At 39.9% G+C, this 23,001-nt stretch overlaps 1 protein-coding gene across 5 annotated transcripts; it reads right to left on the bottom strand.

Moving 5' to 3' along the window:
• Positions 1-1,781: 1,781 nt before the first annotated feature.
• Positions 1,782-22,936, bottom strand: CASP8AP2 (caspase 8 associated protein 2). Of its 5 annotated transcripts, none has more exons than XM_048297245.1 (10): positions 22,510-22,936; positions 21,293-21,368; positions 20,135-20,215; positions 18,647-18,747; positions 17,401-17,475; positions 15,962-16,077; positions 11,397-13,885; positions 7,471-10,405; positions 5,785-5,884; positions 1,782-4,454 (listed from the first exon to the last, which is right to left on the bottom strand). In XM_048297245.1, the coding sequence occupies exons 2-10, from the start codon at positions 21,339-21,341 to the stop codon at positions 4,398-4,400; spliced, it is 6,003 nt and encodes a 2,000-aa protein (XP_048153202.1). In that variant the 5' UTR covers positions 21,342-21,368; positions 22,510-22,936; the 3' UTR covers positions 1,782-4,397. The 5 variants fall into 5 exon arrangements, with proteins under 5 accessions (XP_048153202.1, XP_048153204.1, XP_048153203.1 ...); XM_048297247.1 differs by having other exon boundaries at positions 21,332-21,368; XM_048297246.1 differs by lacking the exon at positions 22,510-22,936 and adding an exon at positions 22,124-22,168.
• Between the last annotated feature and the right edge of the window lie 65 nt (positions 22,937-23,001).

Genomic DNA, 23,001 nt, shown 5'->3' with positions numbered 1-23,001 from the left:
AGCAAGGCAAGGGAGGGGATTGTCCCACCTTGAGTCCTGTTTGCAGTTTTGGGCACCACAGTCTAAGAAATACATAAAGCTATTAAAGTGTCCAAAGGAGGGCAACGAAGATGGTGAAGGGCCTTGAGGGGAAGCTGAGGTCACCTGGTCTGTTCAGCCTGGAGGAGACTGAGGGGAGGCCTCACTGCAGTCTACAACTTCATGAAGAGAAGAGGAGGGGCACACACTGATCTCTGCAGTGCCCAGTGACAGGACCCAAGGTAATGGCCTGAAGTTGTGTCAGGGAAGGTTTAGGTTGGATATTAGAAAAAGGTTCTTCATTCAGAAGGTGGTTGAGCACTGGAACAGACTCCCCAGGGAAGTGGTCACAGCACCAAGCCTGACAGAATTCAAGAAGCATTTGGACAACACTCTCAGGCAGATGGCGGGATTCTTGGGGCTATCCTGTGCAGGGCCAGGAGTTGGTCCCTTCCAGCTCAGGGTATTCTATGATTCTAAATTAGAAGCGACAGCTAGTACAAAATAAGTTCTTCAAGTATTAGGTCCAAATACACTTTTTATAGCACTGCAGCTTTTGATATTCTTGTCAGGGACTCACACATTTGAAAAACAGAAAAGGATATACGTGGGAACTAATAGTAATCTTCTTTTAACACAGACAGCAGCATTTCCTTGTACTAATACTTTACAATTGTTACATCACAACAAGCTAAGAGTACAGGGTCAAAGCCACTTCAAAGTGCACATGCTTTCTGCCATCTCACCAAATTCATCACAAAACTCTGAAGCCAATGGATGTGAACAGTGAGCCAGACAACAGGCTGCAGCCAAAGCAATTCAGGTATGAGCACAATGAAATGCGAAGATGAGACTACAGAATTTTAGTTTTAGCCTAAACCACTAACCTGGTTCAGTGCACCCTCACTGTCTAGAAACCCCTTGGCTTATTAAAAAAGTCACTTCACTTGAACTTGTTTTTCCATTTTACTACAGGCAAATATTACTGTTAATACTGGTGCTAACTCGCTCCTTCTGGAGCAAGTTGCCTTTCATAGGAACCAGACAGCCACCCCTGAAACTTTATCCATCTTTCCTAGCAAAGCCAATTCCACTCCTGAAAAGCCTCTTGACTGATTTCATAGTCTTCTAAGAAATTCTTAAGCCTGTTCCTCAGCATGCCTTATTACTGCTGCCTCCCTTCATGAAGACAAATTACTGAAGATTATTCTGCATTTGGTTTTAGAGTGAATACAATTAGACAAAAGCCTCAATAGAAATAGCTATCTGCTGCTGGATTGACATCTAAGAGAAGTGCCCTGAGTTAAGACAACTGTTGTATGTACACCTTTAGCTGCAAACAGACTTCGCCTTAGAGAGAATCCCTCAAAATTCAATGCCCAGTGCTCGATGATTTCACTGTCACGCACATCTCCACAAACCCCGCTCTCTGAATTTCAACTCCAAAAAATTTTTGAATACTCACATCCATTAAACAGAATCCTGTAAAAATACGTGTGTTGGACAGAAGTAGACCTATTCTTCAGTAGCAAGTTGGAGTAAGACTCTCGAAGGGCCACCAGCTACACTCTTCCAGTGAAAGGTCCTGGACCTGAAAAGGTCTTTCTCCTCTGTAATATTCCACTCAACAATAACCCTGTTTCCAGAAAAAAGATTAAAGTTGTAGGTCCTGATTCATAAGTGGCTTAAGGGTTTTACGTAGTTTGTGAAATTCTCCAATTTCTAGTCACAACTCAGAGCAGTAATTACAGTAGAGCACCAGCTGGCAACTTCCATGTTTATTGGCCAGAACGTCAACATAGCTACCCACTTACACCAACTAACGGAACTAAATTTTAATGCTGCTTCACAGCATGTGTACTTGTCAAGCCATTAACCAACAGTTCTATAAAATATTTTGATTTACCTGAGGTTTCACAAAGAAGACTGTACAATTACATACAGTACATTTGGCATATATGTATCAAAATTCTTGTTGGAGAAATAAATTACAAACAATGGTACAAAACCAGTCCAAGACAACCTTTGTTCAACAAGAACATGTGTGTGAGTTTTACAGTTTTATTTTTTGTATTGCTCTTACAGTAAGCAAACTATTTAGTTTATACAAAATAAACCTGTAGTTTTATATAGTTTAAAAAAATCATCTTTGGCCAAACAAAGCTCCTCCTATTTTTATACATATATTTATATATATACAAACATCAGATATTTTACAAGACCATGTAGGAAGCTGTACACATAGATACAATAAAGAGAACATTAACCAAGTTTCACACTTTACAAAAAAGGAATCCCAAGTCAGATTCAAAACGGTCAAACCCTGCCTCCCATCACCTATACAGATATGAAAGCAAGTAACACAGATAAGGAATAAACAACTTTGTAATAAAATACTGCCTGCCTTTTTTGATGCAGAGAGGAAGCATTTAAATGGAGAGAAGTGACTTCCCTCAGTGCCTTCAGTACTGTGCACATGTTGATGCATAAGGATATAGTTAAAAGAATACTCTTAGTAGAGTCCAACTTTTGCACAAATACGAACACTTCTCTGCAAACTTACTGTTCTTAAAACAGTTTCAGTTAGATTTAAATCTTCACCAAATTAACAATTGTCACAAATGTTTGTTAAGAACAAACACAGGCTGGTGCACCAATCCCCCACTGAAATCACCAGGCACTGCCAGCATTAGCACAGAAGGTGAGATTTGATCATTAAAAGCAAACATTTCAGAAGCAAGCATTTAAGACGGAAGACTGCCAGAACTGACATCATCACCTACTCAAGTCATTCCTTGTAACAGTTTCCAGAGCACTACCTAAAATAAGGGCAATGCACTGTTTGGCAGCATGACAATCCATTCTGTAGGTCACATGTACAATACTCCAAAGTGGTCAGTGACAACATCACGGACAAATTATCTGATGGTTTATTAGAAAGAGAGGTCTGTCCCATCAGTTGGAGAGGGAACAAAAAAACATGCTGACATTGAAGAAATGGTCACTGGACTCTGAAAAAGAGCCAATTCAATCCAAGTTGAAAGACAATGCACTTTGGTGGGGCTATTAACTGAAGTCTAACTGAACTCAGCAGATGCTCTGACTGAATAAAGACTACAGCAATTCTGGTCCTCCATACAGAATAAAACCTCAAAAATCAATGAACTCATTAAAAAAAACCCTTGCAACTTCCAGGGATGTTTCTCAGAGAGAAGAAAAAAAAAAAAAACCTTTTTAGAAATTTGGGATAAAACAGCAGTGTGTATGAGATGTGTGTGTAAATATATATATATATACACACACACACACACACTTTAGGTATGTTCTAGTAAAACTGGAAACAGTTATAACAGATTTTTTAAAATAGAACATAATGAATTTCTAATGTACTAAACAATTTGTAAAGATAGATGCAATTGCTGTCAAAACATGCCAAGTTGACAAGCTTTTGAAAACTGCTTGTTTTTACAGAAAAGTTTTGTTTCTGGTTAGTAGCTACAAAGTCACACTTTATGAAACTGTAAAGGTCTGTCTGTTTCTAAATTAATTTTTAACAGAAAATCACTTCTCAATATTTACTCTTTTTTTAACAAAACAGAATGTTTATTATGTTGAAGACCTTAACAAAGTACCTTTTCCAGATGTAATTTGGAACAGAAAAACATAATGGCCTTTGCAGAGTAGTGCTCATATGAAGTAACACTTAAGCTACCCTGCACACCGACTATTCTGAAAACAGATTCTGTTAGATTTAACTCTCCAGTAAGTAAACAATTGTCACAAATATTTGTTAAAAACAAGCTGCAGGATCCACCTATTCCTGAGCAACAGAATTCAATTACTAGATAAGCAACTTCTAGAATCATTGCCCTGCCTTATTTTAAAAGAACAAGTCCTCACTTCTTAAAATATGTTCCACACTCACAAAGATGACCTACCTGTCATTTTCCAGGATTATCTGCCAACTGGATTCCAAAGCACTCTCACTTTTTAAGATCAGAGTTCGACATCAGCACACACAGAACTTCTGTCAAGCGAAACAAGAGCCACCATTCCCACTCAACTGCTTGCCCTTGTCTCCACTCACAGAACACCTTTAACTAACAGGAGATGTCACCCACTTGAAATGATACTGCCCCATGCGCAGTGTCAAAGCCCTTTCTTCCCTAGCCACTTGGTTTGTGAAGTTCCCTCTGTGTTACCCTGTTAAAGAACGTCAGAGGAAACGCAGACAATAACTAACAGTGCACTGGATTTACCAAACTCAGTATTCTGACTTGGATACCACCCCATAATCCCATCATACGAATGCAGTGGCTCCAGTCCATCCCTGCAGGTAACAGCTACGCCCTGTAACCATGAAGCAACTTGCTTTGAGTCTACTTGCACTTGGATTTCTTGAACAGCTTCATTAACTGCTTGAATCTTTCTGAAACCTAATGGAGGACAAAAAAAAAAAAAAAAAAAAAAGATACATCATTAAGGCCCCAGACCCAGACTTCCACATCTACCAAGACGGATTGATCTGACATCAATTTTTTTTAAGACCACCACTATTTGCTTACAAGAAATTTTAGTAGGAGAATTTTAGGAGCACCAATAACAGATTAACTGGATCTAGGAAGTCTTCCTACACCTTTCACACTTGAAATAGCTTCCAGGTTAATCAAGGAGAGCTAGAGCCAACACAGGTTTAATACAGGTTTCCCGACAAGAAGAGGGAAAAAAATGAAGGCTTCAAAGACAATTAGCCTTGAATTTGCCATGTGTAACCATGAGTAAGATGCAAATATAAAGACAAAAGCTTATTTTGTACACCACAAAAAGCGCCGTTTATTGGTTATTTTCAACCCTCTTATACAATTGTTGCTTCAGGTATTTTTGGCTCATCATGGAGTAATCTGCCCACCAGGGATTTTACATAACTGGTCTGTAGATCAGAGTAAAAAGTTTTTTCCTGAACATAGCTACAGCTGACATAGTGACCTCATGCAGCTCTAAGCTAGCGTTTCTTATTGCTATATACATATTGCTATAGCATATTGATGATCCACCAAACTAACTGGGAAGAGAGGCATAAATGCACAGATAACATTGTTTTATCCAACCAGCCACCCCAACAGCTTCCAAACCCCACAAAAACCCTGCAGCCACACAAAACAACACTCTAAAAGCCAAATCCCAATCATGCAGGATTTCCTAATGGAGTCAAATGTGTTTCTCCCTTTCTAGATTTTCAGGATATAGATTAAGAGAAAAATTCAACTTAAGTGTAAAGTTATATGCAAACCTCTGGAAATACTCTACATTAATTTGCTATCTGTGTCTTTTGAAACTTTTTAATTAAAAAATGAAAGAAAAATGAAACACCTTCATTAAAAATGTCCTTTCTGCGCAACCCTGGTACTTTTTTTGAGCTCTAACTTCAATTTTTTTCCTAATTTATTAAAGGTGTGCAAAGGCTTCAGGCCTCTCAAAATTGCCTTTCTTTATCTAAGTGCCGATCCAACAACAATCCCTTATGAGTGTAGCACTTTCAACACACCAATCAAACAAGTATTGAGGAATCCCCATAATACTCCTATAATGTGTATTTTTAAGAAGTAACAACTGGCAGAATCAGATTATTTTTTACAAGAATCCCCCAAAATGACATGAGGAAAAGAAAACTACAGATTTGCAGACAATCTCCAAAGATTTTTGTTCAACTACAATTGTCAGTGTAGGAATATTGCTGTTAGTAAACATAAGAATATCATCACCTACCTGATTTGGGCTTTTGTTTAGCCTAGTGGCCAAGGAAACAAAAGTTTTGCTTGATGGTCCTTTTTTCTGACATTCCAGTAAAATTTCTCGGTCATCATTTCTACAGCAAAAGTGAATTTTTAAAATATTCATACATATAGTTGTGTACGTGCACACAAGCAAAATAATACATACAGGCCTATATAAAATTTGGAGTATTTCCAAACTACAGAATATGAATTCAAACAGCAGCAATGAATTTGTGGAGGATCCTTTCTTCTACCAGCACAGAGTAATAGAGTCAGTACAAACAAGTGGTAGTGGAGATTATGTTCCCATACTAGGAAGAGCAGGATTGTTATAACAGTTAGCCCCAAACCAAAGTCAAAGAATTTTAAGCTTCTAAACCAGACATTTAAACTTGAATTGAGAGGAACTCAGATTCAACAGGGTCAGTAGTTCCAGGTGCACATGCCTCAGTTTGCATGGCTGAATAGCTGCTTTCACCTAAGGCCCACTGATGTTCAAAGATCAACCAGAGAGGCGCTTGACTTCTCTAAGTGGCTTAATGTAATAAAGATACTCGGAGCACATCTACTGTTCAGATGAGAATAAAAAATCAGAAGTCTATTCTGTAGTGTGTCACCGGTTTCCTGTTTGTCTCATCAATGATTTAGGCAAAATGTGTATAGACAGTAATTTTATTTGACTGAAACCTGTCATACTTCAATAAATTATATTTCTTTTCTTCAATTTCAAAGAAAAACGTAATGACCAATTATTTAAATAAATGCCTTTTTTTTCTAAAAGACAAACAAAATTTCAAAGATAAATAAAAAGTGTGAAACCGAAAACCTGGTCATATTCATAAGGAAAACTGTAAGTCTCTTCCTACCTTTTTGGTGTGCACATTAAAAAAAAATCACATTAGCTTTTGCTGTCTTTTTTCCATGAAGGAGCTGATTTTCTTTTAAAATGTTACCTAGAAACTAACTTTATATCCAAACTATAGTTTAGAAAGGTCTGTCCTGAAAAATTTTAGAACCCCCTTTATAAGTGTTGATTGTATCAAGTTGTACCAAGAACAGCAAAACCTGCCAACTATAGTTTCTTAAGAATACACAACGATAATTTTGCATGAATTATTGACATGTACAGCCACCTCACTTGTCACACACATCCTGCAAATTGGAGTACCTGAGTTGAATGGTTGACTAGTACATTTCCACATATTGAGCAGCTCAGACCCGAAAACAAAAAACTGTTTGCTCTCATGCCTTCCCTCAGAAGGGGAAATCTTTAGCTATTCTCCTTCACCAGTCACTGATGCCTCATAGGAACATCAAGGACCTCCATTCCCTACCAAGCCTGGCTGGAATTTTTGGACAGAAGAAATAAACTGGGCAGGGGAAATAACAAGAACAGACAGTGCATTACAGTAGGTCTTGTCACCTATGGCCCATAACTTTCAAAACAAAAGCCAGGAGGACTCTTACTTCGGGATATGTGGATAAGTGATGGACACCAAATCTCCCAGAGCAATCCTGCATTGATAAAAGGAGGGTCCCATTCCACTTTTTAGAGAAGGGTGTAGCGCTACCAAATAACTTCAGTCATCAGCTAAATACCCTTTTCTTCCCTCTTTTCAGTGTATAAGGTAGTTTAAAAAAGCCCTAAAGCAATCAAGCAGATCAAATCAGAAATTACCTTGTCCAGGATACTACTACTTCTCCCTTCTTTTTAATGATGTTTTTGGCATAGAGGCTAGGTGATGATGGAGATGAACCCAAGGCAGAAGAGTCTTTGTTCTGCTGTAGCTCATTCTTCTTATTGGAACATTGTTTGGGTGATGAATTTCTATCTTCAGACCTGATACTACTTCCATCACTCCCCTCACCTGCTGATTCAGTTCCTTTTCGTTGCCTTTTTGAATCGGAATTCTCTTCTACGGTCTCTTTTTTCCTCTTTTTACTAGTTTTATCATCTATACTTATCTGGCACCCTCCATTAGTCTTTGAACTGGGTTTTGTTTCAAGATCACATTCACCTGCTACAGTCTCATCAGAAAGCTCTTCTGTTAAGTCTATAGATGCATTGAAGCACTCTTCAAGTTCTTCCTTTTTATCACTGACTTCTGAGTTTCCTGTTGAAGTTTCCCGAGTCCCGTTATCTGCTCTGGATTCCACTGCATGACATGAAGTTCCATTAACAACACCATCTGTTATGTATGACTTCATATTGCATCCAGCAGGAAAAGAAGCTTGAGATCTAACATGCATTTCATTTATGTTTTTGGATACTTGCAATTTGTGTGCCTCAGATTGCTCAGAGCCTTTATCTGGGCTTTCAGTGTTGTGGCTCTCTTTGTCTGAAGATTTTCTACGGGTCCCAAGCAACTCAGTACTTTCTTCCTTTCCAATACTATTGTGTGACTCCTTCAGAGGCTGAGCTAAGGTAGGATTTTGTTCTTGTTCAGCACTGACGTGAGGCAAGTGATCCATCTTAACCAGATCTGGTTTGACGGCTTCTTTCACGGTGGCACTCTGGCTGTCCCTTTCTTTTCCCCCAGTTCTCGTTTCTCCTTTTCCAGTCTTGGTTGAGGATGCCTGTGCCTCCTTCACTGGAGCCATCTGATCAGAAGCTGGTGAGACAGATGGCACTGCACGCCTAATCTTTACAATAAAATGATCATTGGATTTCTCCATGATTACTGCTTGCATTGGTAGGCTGGGGCGACACTGAAAACCAGGAGCAACAGGCCGACTTGTCCACGATGATGAACAACTTGATTTACTGCTTGAGTTATCAGATTCTAAAGCCAAATGAATGTCTTGTTCAGTGGCATCCTCCTCGCCAAGAAGTGCATCTTCGCTGTAATGTGCACTAACAACACCCTCTGGAGCTGAGCTAGAATTATTCTCAGGTTTTAGAAAGCTGAGGTGAGCATCTGATTTCAAAGGTGATGGAATCGTTAAGGAAACAGCCAAATCTTCAAGAAGGATAGAAGAAACACATGATTTATTCTTCTGCAAATTGCATTCATCTTCTTTGCACGAAGCCGAGTTTGTGGAAACCTCAAACATACAGCTCTCATCCAGCACATCTGGATCAACAGGCATCTGAGGCCTAGATGCTAGTGAGGGAGCTCTTACAGGTGAAACAATAGTCCAGCTAATACCCTCTTCCTGTTTACAATCCATGCATGCGTCCTTTGGAGCAATTTCTTGCTCTAGTTCAGCAGCATTATCCCTGCATTTATGACTGTCTAAAAACTGTTTTTCTGGTGTCCTGAATTCACACTCATTTCTGTTGATATTGCCACCATTTTTTTCCAAGAGATCAGAGCCTTGCAATAAGCTTTTAAATATTTCACCCATTTGAGCATCACTTACAAGATTAAATGTGAGACTGGACGCTTGTTGTTCTGTGAGAAGCTCATAACTAAGATCAGACTTGTTAGCATCTCTGGACAGTTGGAGTCCTTCCTTTTCATGTTTAACACCCTTCACTGGAGTAAGAGTGCTTTGTAAATTACTCTCTTTAGAGAGGTGAACTTTTGTTTGGGAATTTCTTGTGTTATCAATGGAGTTAAGACATTTTGTAAAGGCAGTTTTTGGTGTACCTGTCTTATTTTTCTCATGGTGACACTTAGGTTGTTGATAATCCACAGTTGCCTTTGAAATATATTCTTCGGGCTTTTGAGAACCATCTTTCAGGGACTTTTTTCTAGATCTCTGCACATCATTTTTATGACTGATCTTGTGGTTTTGCTTTCCAGCTCTTTCGAACTTCCCATCCTCACCCTCATTTCCCACATCACATAGCTTTATTATAATTCTCCTTATCTTTTCAAATAAGTAATCAAGCTGTTCATCTACAAATTTCCACAACTGTTTTTTCATATCTGACACTTGCTGTTCAAAAAGACGGTCCACTATTGCATTCTTTTTAACTTGTTTAAGTTTTGACTCTATAATATCACAGATATTCAATTTTAATGTATCACCTAATGCACATATCTTGGAAAAGTTCAAGTATCTTATTAATGCTGTAAAATTTATGATCCCAGATTCTATAATTCTGTGAAAATGCTGAACTGGGAAGTGTACTTTGAACTTCATATAACTTTTCCTCATCTGTTTTCGTATAGCTCTGAGCATCTGCATGATTTCTTGTATATTTGAAGGTTCAACAATAACATGAACTATTTTTTCAAGACAAGCAATGCTCACAGTTTTGTTTTTCCTCATATTCTTTGAAGATCTGAAGGTCTGATTTTTATGCCTCTCTCTGTTCTTTCGTGTGCTTACTTGCACAGAAACAAATTTTCCATTATCTTCATTGCAGTGCACAGTTTTGCTGTTTTGATTCTGAGGACTGCTGGTCAAATTTCGTGTCTCAGAAGAAGCTTTTGGTCTCGACTTTTTTGTATTTTCAGAGCCTCTCTCTGGTTTAGATTTTTCTTTCTCTTCATCGCTACTCACAATTTCGCCTTCTTCTATTTCATCTGAAGAGATACTTAGCTGAGACTCCATCTCTAAGTGTTCATCAGACATACTAACTGGCTTTTGATTTTCTTTGTTTACCTCCTTTGACAAGTTCTTTGAGGGACAGATGACAACAGCACCTTCAGGAATTAAATCTATAAAAAGAAAACAGTTTGCTAATCACCATAAAGAATGCAATTTTAAACAGCATTTTCAGAAAGACCTGCAAGATTCTCTTCTGTAAACTGACTATTCAGAACTGTTTGTTTGAACTCGGGAAGCCTGAGCTATAACAAGTTTGGGTGGTTTGCTTCAGCAGTTTAAGGGATTTGAGCTTTAAGGGGCAAATTGAGCTTTATTTTGAGCAAATTTTGAGCTTTAAGGGGCCTCAACATTTCACCAAACACATGCGAACTATCTCACAAATACATCAATTGGAAAGAGAAAAATACAGCAGTTTTCATCAATTTTGTATTTCTTTCCATTTACTTTAACAAGTTTTCTGACTACTGTACCAGCTAAATAACAACTATCACATCATTTACATACAATAGGTGGCTTTTCTTTTAAATTTCAAAACTAAAACAAATTGAGAACAAATGACCCATTAATGTTCTAATACTCCCATAAAGTGTTATGCTCTGAAACATAAACAGATTTCAATGCCACTCCACCATTTCTTTTCTAGTAAGAAATCTAAACTTCCAAGAATTTTTGTTTTAATTGCAGCAGGACATTACAAGGAAGACTTAAGTTCACAAATACTTGAAAGAATATGATCCTATGTAACTTTTGCTTCCACAATTTCAGAGGAAAACCTAAAGGGATCTATGCAAAACTAGCCACAACTAAGACATGCGTATGTGTTTTTTTAGTAAGTTAATACAAAACTCATATTTCAACCAATCTTCTGCCAGTAGTGACCAACTCCAATTTTTAGAGCACTAATATTCAAATAGCTACAATCTTGGCTGCAACATTAAATGCTTCCACTACTAACAAAAAGGACCACTGAGACATACACAGCTTAAGAAGACACAATTTGTATCTTTCAGAAGGCAGTTAAAAGAAGTAATTTCTGCTTTCCATAAGCAGATCTTCTAAGCTTTATGTAGAAAAGAAATTAGAACATACATATACAAATACCTTTGTTGTAAGTCTTCACAAGGCCTTTACAGGGACCTTCCATCTTCAGTGCTTTAGCCAAAGGACGTACTGGACTATTCAGTGGGCTGATTGCCTTTGGAATATACCTCAAGTGATTGAGATCAATGCTCAGTATTGAGCTGTCATCATCAACAGAAACTGGGTTAGTTTCTATCTCTTTAGTTATAGGACACATCTCACCACTGAGAGAAGATGCTGTTGCAGTACTGTTATCAGTTAGGTCTGGCTCCAGATTACAAGTATTCTGGTCAACTAGTGGTTCATCCTTAGCAGTTATTATAGTTCTGTCCAGTAAATGAGATGTACTAATACTAATTTCACAGATACTCTTTTCCTCCATGGGACAGTCAACATTTTCTGCAGCCACGTGATCATCATCCCTCACTACTTCCATTAAACAGTCTGGTTTTGTTTCACTGATGCCATCTGCAGTACCAGAGGACTCCAGATCACCAGAACTTCTGGCTTCTGAGTCATCTAAGACAACATTTCGAGAGCCACATTGATCTGCAGAGCTTTCTTTGTCAGTAGCCAGCCATATTTTATCTTCCTCTTTCTTCTCTGCTGCTGACTCTAGAAGGTCTCCCATACTTGCACTTGCAGGTTCAGGTGCAGCCACTTCTGCTGCTGGTACATTACCATCCTGCATCTCACCCTCTGTCACAGGCAACTCTTCACACTCTGCCATACTCCCTGTCACCTCCAGGGGCAAAGATTCAGGGTGGTTCAGACCCGTCACTGCTGCTGTTTTTCCTGAGGCTTCCAGTTCAACTGGATCACAAGCCTCTGCCACTTCTGATGGCGTTTCTGCCTCCATCTCATCAGGAACCAGCACCTTTGCTGCTTCTGGCAATGTCTGGGGCTGTACCTGACCCACGTCTGCTTCTGGAAAGGTTTCTGAGCTTGGTTCATCAGCTGCAACTGCTGGCAACGCTTCACACTGTGCTGGATCTGCTGCTGCTACTTTCAAGGCTCCGTTTTCAGAACTGACGGAAACAGGCAGCGATGGTTCCACGTTGCTCTGAGCTGCAGTGTCCAGAACTTGTAGTGCTGAATGACTGTGCTCTGTGGGACCACAGTCTAGAGGGTGGGCAGAATCTAAGAGTTCTGCTTGCAGTGTGAGCTCTGTACCTCCCTCATCAGTGGCCTTTTGGGAAGGTTTTCTAAGCCTATCCACTGCAGACAGACATTGTTTCTTATTAGGAGAAAGAGTTAAATTTAGCTTTTCCATAAAGCTAAGTTTTAAGTCTTTGCTTTTTGGCCCAGTGCGATTACCTTTAGTTTTGGGAACTTTATCATTTTTTAAGCTATCTGCTACTCTGGATGTTTCTTCCAGCTTACAGGGTTTCTTTCTCATGCTTTTTGTAACATCTGTACCTTTCTTGGAGTCTTTTACAGATTGGTGAGAAAATTCTTTTGCAACTTTTTTTTCATTTCTAAAATGTCTATTTTCATCCTGATCCTCTCTTTCCCTTTTCCTTTTTTCTTCAGTTCTGTGTCTTTCTGATTTGGAATGTGCTGTTTCCCATTCATGTCTACTACTACTTTCCTTCAAGCGTGCATATTTATGCTCTCTGCTGCTGGAATTAGAAGGTGAAGTCCTTCCTTCTCGAGAGATATGATCATCTGTTCCCCTGTCTCTCTTGCAGTCAATGTGTTTTACTTTTCTAGACTCTTCCGCACGACATTTGCGTGATTCATGAACAGTCTTTGAATGTTCATTCTTGGAGTGTGGACTGCTCCCCCTACCAGGCCTCCTTGGTTGCTCTTGCAGCTTTTCAGTTGGTTTATTTTTTTGGCCAGTATGTTTTTCACCTTTATCATGTGTTTTAATGTCTTTTTTTAATCCATTTTGTAATCTCTCATCAGCATACAATTCACCTCTTGTTTGAAACCTGTCTTTACCAGCTGTCTGTTTCTCCCAGGAAGAAACACCCCTTTCTACTCTTCTTTCTACACTTGGACTGCATTTGAGTTTCATGCTCTGACTTTTTTGTTGCAATTCATTTTTACTAGCCTTCTCTGAAAGGGTTTTCAGCTTCTGTTGAGGATCTGAATTCCCCTCTTCACTGTCACCATCATTTCCAGTGCTCTGATGTACTTCTCTCTTGTATTTGTTGACATTTCCCCTGCTGTACTGTTCATTACTTTTAGTTTCTTTTCTTTCCTTTCTGCTCTCCTTGCTGGAAGTATGGTCATAGCTCAGTGCACACGTGTGAGTACCATCACTGCAGAGCTCTTCAGGAGGGTGCCTCAGCAAAAATGGAGTGTTCCTTTTTTCAGAGCCAGACTTCCCACTGTCCGTGTTATGAGATGAGTAACTGTGGTATCCATCTTTTGAACAGTCATTTTTCATTCTATGTTCCATCTTCATATTGTCACCTAAATCAGAAGGTCTGAATTTGGAATCTTTTGTTTTAGTTGATCCTGGAAGGTATGTTCTTCGATGGTTGGGAAATTCTGATAGCCTGTTTGTAAAAAGGAAAAATGTTATGCTCTTTTAAAATTTATTTAAACATAACTAAAGCTGAACTGCAATGAATCCATGTATCTGTAAAAATTGTTAACACTTTCTTTCATTTTCAATCTGAATAAAAGTGGGCGATATAAAAAACATTTAATAACATCCATCAGCACAGAACAAAAGAATATAATTTATATACATATTTTCCAAAGGAAATTCATCTGAAGAAAAATCAAGATTTATGAAAAAGTACTATATTGAGCCTAGTTAACAATTTCAGTAATTCAAATTAGTATCATTGTCCAGCAATAAAGAGAGCTTTCCCCCAGGTAAAAAAAGTTGTTCTTTACAGCATTAGTGATTTAAAATAATTATAATTGAAAAACCATCAATAAGTAAATAAACTACATTTGGGAGTTGTTGCAAGCTCCAGAAGATAAGTAGTACATTATAATAACCAAGCCTCATCAAGGCCACATGCTACTGCTGAGAAGTCATCATATTAAAAATAATTTAAAAACTCAAATTTAAAAGGGTACATGTAGCCTGTATGGCATAAACTCCTATTCATTACTGATAGAATGCACCAGTTACCTCACTACTAAAACAAACAAACAACCAACCTCCCAAACCCACCACAATAAAACAAACACCAAAAACAACCAGACACTTTTCTACCATAGTCAACACAACATTTCATTCAAATATCATCACTAAAGACAAGGTCAACCTTTTTATACACTCATCACTACATAAAAAGAATGATGGTGTCTCATCCATGTAGAAAGAAAGAAAAATAAAAAGTCACAGCAACAAATGATGGCAGCAAACTGTTGGGGTCTCCCCCAAATCACTAAATGTCTGGCTCTGTTTCAGAGAGTCAAGGATGAAGTGGCTGCAACACAGACATCTGGATTTGGCCTGCAATTCTATGATGAAGCAGCATCCAGTTGTAAGGAAGCAGCGCAATTGTAAAATAATTATCTCCAATACAAAATAGGATTGATTTTGCTTTATAAAATGGAATACTTCCTATGGGTCAATACAGTAAATTTAAATATGATACGAACACCTTATACAACTGGGCCTACTCCAAAAACATGACATTGTGATGTGAACTGAATGTTGAACCCTAATAATGCTGCAGCTGTTGTAACACAAAATCCTTTCTTATATTTGTTTCATTTTGAATGAAACTGATAATTTTTTTCTATGCTTTAGGCTTGCTATTAAATCTGTATATGTGTGATTAATGTTACTGTATCCAAGCTGTGTTTGTTTGATTTTGTGGTTTTAAAGTTGAGGGGTTTTTTTGAGATAAACACTAACAACTCCCTGAGAGATACTAACTTTGAAATAATCTTTACACACAGATGCATTGTCTAAGCTAAGCTAATTTACTATAAACCATGCAACAGACTTCTAAGATATCGAAGTGCCACCTTTCCCACAATTTTCCATGATGGATGCTTCCAAAATACCTAGATCAAATCCTGAACCCCTGCTCTGACTTCACGTGGTTCAGAAACCTTACTGTCAGCTACTCTCCCACCCATACTTCACTGTTTGCAACTCCTTCCAATAACATTAGTGGTATACAGAAATAACCAATAAATCTCCAGTTGTTATCCCCCACCACTGGAGACAGGGATTTCACATCTTGCCATGAAAACATTATATAATCAATTTTTTTTCATTTGTTGTCTGGCAAGTTCCATGGAATTCAAATCTGAGGCCATAAAACAAGACTGGTTTTGAAGCTGAACTGTGTAGAGTATCTGCTTTGAAACATGCAAGATAGTTAGATAACCCACAAGGAACAGTGGGTTACAAACAAAAATTCATGCAAAAGGTCACCATTTGGACTCCTTCTTGGTTTCTTAAGCAGAAACCAAAGACCCCATCAGGCAAAGGAGATATCTATGTATTTCCTCTGATTGTACTGGTTCTAAACTACACAGTTATTTACTAAGTAATTTTTTTTCATTACTTTTTCTTCAAATACATATAAAAGTTTCTAACAAGTATATAAACATGATCAGAAAAAAAGCATGTTTTCAGTTCTACTGTCTATTTGTACCTTTGATGGAGATGACTGATTTCTTCATCCTTACGGTTAATTTCCACTCTTGCTGTTTTGATAAGGGCTGAAATATTCTTTTTGAGAGCCTGGTTTTCATTCTGTAGAATGATATTCTATTTTAAATATATATAAAACAGACAGCAAGAGAGAGGGAGAGAAAAAACAAGAATTAGCTTGGGTATCCAAACATGTAATGAAAAATAGTGCAAGACAACCACTAGAAAAATGTCTCATCATTGGCAAAGTGACAGTAAAACATATATAAAACTTTTCGAAGAAATCAAAATTATTGACATCCAAAAAGTTTGGGGTTTTTCTGGGGGTTTTCTGTCAGATTGGTTTTTTTTGGGGGGGGGGGGGTGTTGCATTGGTTTTGTTGTTGTTGTTGTTTTGGTTTTTTGTTTTGGTTTTGTTGTTGTTTGTTTTTTTGGTTTTTTGTTTTAGTTTTTTTGGGTTTTTTGCTTTTTTTGTAACATCACTCACATTTATGGTCCTGTTTGTGGTCCTGGTAACTATTTCAAACATTTCAAGCATACAATTTAATAAAACTGAAATATGCCATAAAACAAGTGAGCTAAAAAATGATAATCCACCTCTTCATTTCATTCTTTTACTCAATTTATTGCTTTCTTGGTCACTGCAGTAAATGAGAGATGTAGCTCTAAAGCACATTCAGAGAAAGAGCATATTTTTTTCAAGGTATCAAAACCAACTTTGGGTACTCTATCATTCTAACCTTTCTAGGCATGATATTCTAGAACCCTGTCAATCCTAGAAATAGTCCCTTCTCTTGATAATTGTCCTCAGCAAAGCCTGCTCAGAAAGGCAGACAAGATTTGCAGAAAACAATACAGAAGTGTCACAGGGCAGCAGCTGCTTACCACTGCAAACCTTAGAACCTTTGGGAGTTATGTGTAATATGCACTAGAGCACACTGCAGAATTGCCCCAAATAATCCAGCTCTATAGAATGGCACAGCAAGGGAACACCAGCTCAAGTTGAAGAGCAGCTCAGACTTTTCAAATTGGCACTGTGCTCAAAGCAACACAGACATCTGCTTCCAGTTCTAATGACAGTGCAGGTACCTTTACAGCCCTGTCCCTAGTGCATTAAAAAAACAAGAGTACTGGATACCTTTCTGATAACTACTCATTTCACACATTCACTTTCTAATTAAGAAGACACAAGACAGCTTTTAACCAAATAAAGTCTTGCTGCACACAACATTGTGAAACAATTTACCTACTGATTTTGTCAGTAGGCTATCCCAGCAACCATCCTAGGCAGAACAAGCTCCTAGCATCTATCTACAGGAGCGCTTTACAAACTATCCATGCAATGGATCAAGTCTAGAAAGCATGTAAAATTTCTTTCTCAAAGCAATATTCAATTTACTTTGCATGATCTTGACAATATTTCCCTTTGAACTACAATACCTGTGCCTGTATTTCTTTAAATTTCTTCATCAACTCTTTAATTTGCTGTTGGCATTTTCCATATTCTGCCTGCAACTGTCAAAGAGAGAAGAATTCACAGCATAGGAGTGGACTTAATTACACAGAAGAGTTACTTCTCTAGATTTATACCTAGTTAACACACTAATGTATATTACAAACCTGTTTTTTCCCCCAAAGAAACATATTAAAGCTGTATTGAAACAAAAGGCTCCAATATGCTCCAACTAGTATACAGGTCTCTAAAATGACACAAACACTCAGGTAAGAGGAAATCTATGTGTGCTTGCCTAACAGTAATAGGCTAAAGAATAACAGAAAGCCATATTGTTGTGAAATTAAAGACACAATTACCAAGGAGCAGGAGTTCTAAGAGCCAAGTAGATGGGGACTCTCTTGTCAGATTTTATGTAACACAAAACAGGTAAGGAAAAACACAACAAAAAGTTACTACAAACGTGGACTGCAAAAAATAGACTGCAAAAGGACATGATGCTGCTAAGATCACAAAGTTAAGCAAAATAAATTTGGCAGAAGCTCTTCTTTAGAGGTAGATAGTGACAAAGCTTTCACAGAAGAATGGACAACTTCCATTCAAACAAACAGTCAACAACTTTCAAACTTGCAAAGTGACATTTTCATCACTCAGTGGAGTCCTGGAGGTTCCGCTCCTGCTCCTTCCAACATCTGTGGATGTCTGTCCCTTTTATGCCATTTAAATGCGTCTTGTAGGCCAGGACTGGTGATGCTACTTAAGTGAGTGTTGCCTTGATTTGCTGGAAGCAGCTACCTACTGCATGGCCACCTTCAGTCTCAAGGACAGAATTTAACAAGACATAAGATAGGTCATGGATTTATCTGCTTTACTCTGTAAAAAATTTGTTGGGAGAAATGTCAAGACCAGCTTTGTATCATATGTCTGATGAGATCCTTGACTAGAGGGAAACCACAAAACATTCTCCCACTATGTAGCTGATACATGAACTGCATGCAAAGGATAAGAAATGGGAACACATCATGTCACAGAGTGACAGATTTCCCTCTTCAGATGAACTCATTGTCCTAAGAGTTTATTAGCACACTCTTGTTCTTACTTATTTAAAAACAGCCTATTTTTCCAACAATGTGAGCATGCCGACAACATTTTCTGTACTTTACTTTTTACACAAGAAAATTTGGAACAAAACCCCCCAAAAACACCAGATTTTTTTTCCATATTAATACATACCTCATCATAGGATGCTTTCTTTGCAGTCCCTTCTTCAATTAGTATTTCATCAAATAAATTTAAGCTGCTTCTAGATGGTGTAGTATTTGGTGCAAAATTGTCTATATAAAGAAAAGCAATGACATAAGGAAAAGGTAGTTTTCTAGCCAAGTTGCATTGTTTACACTGTTCTATACTGCCTGTGCATTTTGGTTCTACTTCTTGTACTTACAAGGTAACAACACACAAAATAAAGAATTATTACATGCTCATGGCATATCATGTTGCAGTAAGGTACAAAGGTTTCTTGAAATAGCCATCTCTAAGTGAAATGAAAGTGAAATGAAAAAAAGACCCAAACAAAACCAACTGACAAGCCAACACCCAAACACCCAATTTATTTAATGACAGTGCTTTTTCCTCAAATCCTCATGGGTGCTCTGTTCACCAAGTACACTTAACTGACAGGACCTGGCTTATGACACCCCTGAAATACAGATGCATTTGCCGACAAAAAAATGAAGTCAGCTATCAAAGCTGTGCTTCCATCCTTTGGACAATACCAATGTAAGAGGATGTACAAATAACATCTTATTTGTAAGATGTAACATCTCACCAGTCCTCTCTTCAAATTTAAAATACCAAGATCCCTCAAAACTGGACTTGTGGGAGACAGAGGAGTGCGGGAAATTCGACATGGACTATATAAAATGCTTTCATTACATTGCTATTCTTCCTTGTATCTTTGATGTTTACTAAACAATGCATCTCCGTATGTGAAATATGAACTTCAGAAATACAAAATGCAAAATAAAAAAATTTATAGATGCTTTATGTCTGTAGGATATAGCACAGTCCTTCCATAAAAATTCAGTGGTCTTACAGCTGTAAGATCAGGAGAGAAATAATTGCTTAAATACTAGAAACAGCATCTCATTAAATGGTACACTAAGGCTCATGAAAAAGATCATGTGCTGGATCCATTTATTACTCACCTTCAAAGAAGTTAAAAGAAGAAATTAATTTACATTAGCATGTCAAATTATTTGGAAAGTAACAAAAGGTTAAAATGATCTCCTGAATATACTGTATCACATAGAAAGTATGCACTGGATCTCTCACTGGGGATTTTGTGATCAGTGACTGTTGGATCTGGTCCTGAAGCTTACATAAACACAAAATAAAGGTGTTTTTCCCAAGATAAAATGTCCCGTATCACAGCACAGATAGAATAGCTAGGGTTTCTCTGCACCCCTTACACGCCCAAGTCTCTTCAAATAGCCAGTATCAGAGGAAAACTCTCATTCATTCAACTAATAGATTTAAGAATTCTCTGCTGCATTTATACAGCCTAACATATGTCTTGAATTTAAACAAGCTGCTCACTGAAGCATAGGTTACACCAGCTAAATGTAAACCTAAAATTAAATATTGTTTTACTTGAAATCAGCCTAAGAAGCAGAGACTCTATCATGTTCCAAGCCAAGCAGTGGGACACAATTAACCTACCAGAAACTGACACACTGCTGTCCAAGCCATCATAAATATCCACTGAGCTCTCATCTCCTTCCCTGAAGGGGGAAGCTTCAGCTAAAGCAATGGAAAAAAAAAAAAAAAGGCCAAAGTAATCATTTAGTAAACTGCAAACTCTACCTTCCCCATAAAGTAAGTGCAGCTAGAAAATAGTAGAGGTAACAGTACAGACCAGTGAAAGACAGGGAAATTTTTCCAGCAAACTACTGCTACTGTGGAGAAAAGATCTTTATTCACCAGGGAGCAAAGACAGTCCTGTAAGATCAGTTTGTAAATACTACAAGAACTGTGCACAAAGCATATTATACGGCAAATAGATTTTAAAATGATAAATTAAGTAAACTTGATCTAACTCTGAAACTGTTTTCTAGAATGCACTGAATACAAAACTTACACAACTCAAAAACAAAAAGAAAAGATTTGGTACAATAAAACCACTACTGTTAGAAGAAACATTTCTTGCTAAAAAAAAAAGTATTGTAGCAGTCTGTATCATAACACAAACAATTTGCTTTAGTATTGCCATCTACTCACACACTAACTGGTTCTGCAAACGTATTTTAATCTAAATCTCCTCATTCTCTCTTCATGTCTTTTTCCAATGCCTCTTATCACTCTCGTCTCCTCCATGTGAACCTCTCTAGTTCTGCAACAAACATTATTTCTATAAAGAAAAACATCAATGTCCACAGTCCTTCTGAGGCTGGGAATCTCCCAAATATGTCTCAAGGCAACCAACTGTGGAGCTGGAAATAGAGTACCTTATTATGGGTACACATTGGCTCTTACAAACAGCAAACAAAAAAGCAGTGCCCCTAACTGTTCAAATGCAAGCTTCATTAAGATACAGCTAAAGGTTAAATTATACAGCAGGAAAGACAGGGGAGAGACCAGCTCCAGGCATCCCTCAAAACATTCAGAAATCCAAAGTACAGGTATGGTTTTAAATACAAACTGATTAATGGGATATGGCTTGCATGATATTGTGCCACAGCCATTTAATTACAGTTGAAGCTCATCAGTATTTGTCACAACTTCGAACTTGTTTTTTAAGTTATTTTCGGACCTATTTATTAGCATAAGACTGCTTGCATTACTTCCCTGCAAATCAGAAAGTAATCTAACACTTCTTACCACTGTAGCGGATATCAAACAGTCCCAGTCCATCCTCACCTGCTGCCATGATACAAACTCCCTATGGCTTCCCCATCTACGAGGAAAATATCAAAGCAAAGAGAACCAATTAACTGACAATTTCAGAACAGCAACATAAAGCAGCATCATCTTGAAGTATGTCAATTACATGTGAGCTACCTGTGGCCCTTGTTCTTCAATAAAATCTAGCACTAGAATGAGAAAACTCTTGTATCAAGGTAACAAAATGAGCTTTCAAGAAATTTAAGAAATTATCTGTTACTTAAATAAGCATCCTGAAGATTTTTAGCTGTCACTTACAGATCCTACAAAGAAATTCTGATTTGAAAACCAGCACTGCATTCTGCGAACAGGTATCTTACCCAGTTAAAATAATCTGATTTTTAATAATTCTGATTTCTTCCCTACTGACCATTTAAGAGGAAATTCCCCTTGTCTGATACCACCAGTCAAACCAGTACCGAGCAGGGGGGCTGGCAGAGGCTCAGGCTGGGGGGCGGGCAGGGGGGAAAGGCACAGGCGCGGAGCAGCCGCCAGCCCGTTCAGAGAGAGCGGCCCTTCCTCACTCCCCAGGCCTCGCCCTCCCTGCACAGGCGGGGAAGGGGCTCCCCCCCGCCCCAATTCCTGCCACGGCGGAAGAGCTCGGGACCTCTCGGGGGCCAGGGCAGGAGCACCCCGGGTCGCGGCTCCCCCAGCCGCCGGCGGCGGGCAGGCTGTGCCCGCAGGGGCGCGTGCCCGGGGGTGCCGTGCCCGGGGGTGCCGAGCCGGCGGTGCCGAGCCGGGGGAGCGGCGCAGGGCCGGGGCACTCACCGGCCGCCGCCGCGGTGCCGCAGGCCGGGCGCGGGGGGCGGGGCCAGCGCCGCGCCAGCCAACGGCCGCAGCCGCACGGCGCATCCGCCGCCGTGACGTCACAGCCCCGCCCCCGGCCCCGAGCAGTTGGCGCCAAAGTGAGACGCGCGCGGCGGCCGCGCCCCGCCCCCTCCGCCGTGGCCCCGCCCCCTCGCCCCTTCCTGACCGCGGGCCCCATCCCGGCCCGGCCCCGAGCGCGGGAAATCGCGCGCTGCTCCCGGCGGGACGAGCCGGGCGCCTCCCGCCTGCTCCGGCCCGGAACTCACGGCACTCGCTGGTCACGCAGGCCGGTGTCGCGGCAGCTGGTAGCTGCCTGGGGCAGCGCCGCACGACACACGCGCGCTCACCTGGTGCCGTTCCCCGCTGCTACGGCGGTGCTCTCGGGAAGCCCAAGATTTAATGCCGGCGGCTCCTGCTATCGGCGATCCCGCTGCCAAACCCCTGCACGGACATCGTTACCGCCCGACAGCCGCGCTCGGCCTCCGCGAGCGGCTGCCACCGGGCGCGTAACGTTCCTGCCGCCCGAGCCGGGGCCACCCGCTGCCGCGCCCGTCACCGCCCGCCCTCGGCCGCCTCCCTGACCCAGATTTAAAGGGCTCACGGGCGGGCGAGTCCTGCGGCAGCAGTGGCAGATGGCTCTCTGGGAAGCAGGGAGCAGCGTAGGCCGAGGACGCGGCAAACGCAGCCCCACACGCGCGGACTTCCAGTGCCCTGAGCCAGCGGGAGAGCCCCGCTCCGCTCCCGGACGGCGCCCGCGGCGAGAGAGGAGGCGGCGCGGTGCACGCCGGGAGCTGTAGTCCGGGGCGGAGGGCACCGCGCGGGGGGCGGGGCGGCGGCCG

This window comes from Corvus hawaiiensis, chromosome 3, assembly GCF_020740725.1.
Source record: "Corvus hawaiiensis isolate bCorHaw1 chromosome 3, bCorHaw1.pri.cur, whole genome shotgun sequence".
Taxonomy (NCBI): Eukaryota; Metazoa; Chordata; class Aves; order Passeriformes; family Corvidae; genus Corvus; species Corvus hawaiiensis.
Note: the sequence above shows the minus strand (reverse complement) of the source record. Positions and strands in the feature narration are given on the sequence as shown.

What these genes read in the sequence shown, in the direction of transcription:
- CASP8AP2 (XM_048297245.1), bottom strand. Translation starts at nt 21,341, where the DNA reads ATGGCAGCAGGTGAGGATGGACTGGGACTGTTTGATATCCGCTACAGT. An exon ending in CAGCAGTGTGTCAGTTTCTG is followed by an intron (nt 18,748 to 20,134) that starts GTAGGTTAATTG and finishes TTCTTTATATAG; the next exon opens with ACAATTTTGCACCAAATACT. An exon ending in AGAAAGCATCCTATGATGAG is followed by an intron (nt 17,476 to 18,646) that starts GTATGTATTAAT and finishes TCTCTTTGACAG; the next exon opens with TTGCAGGCAGAATATGGAAA.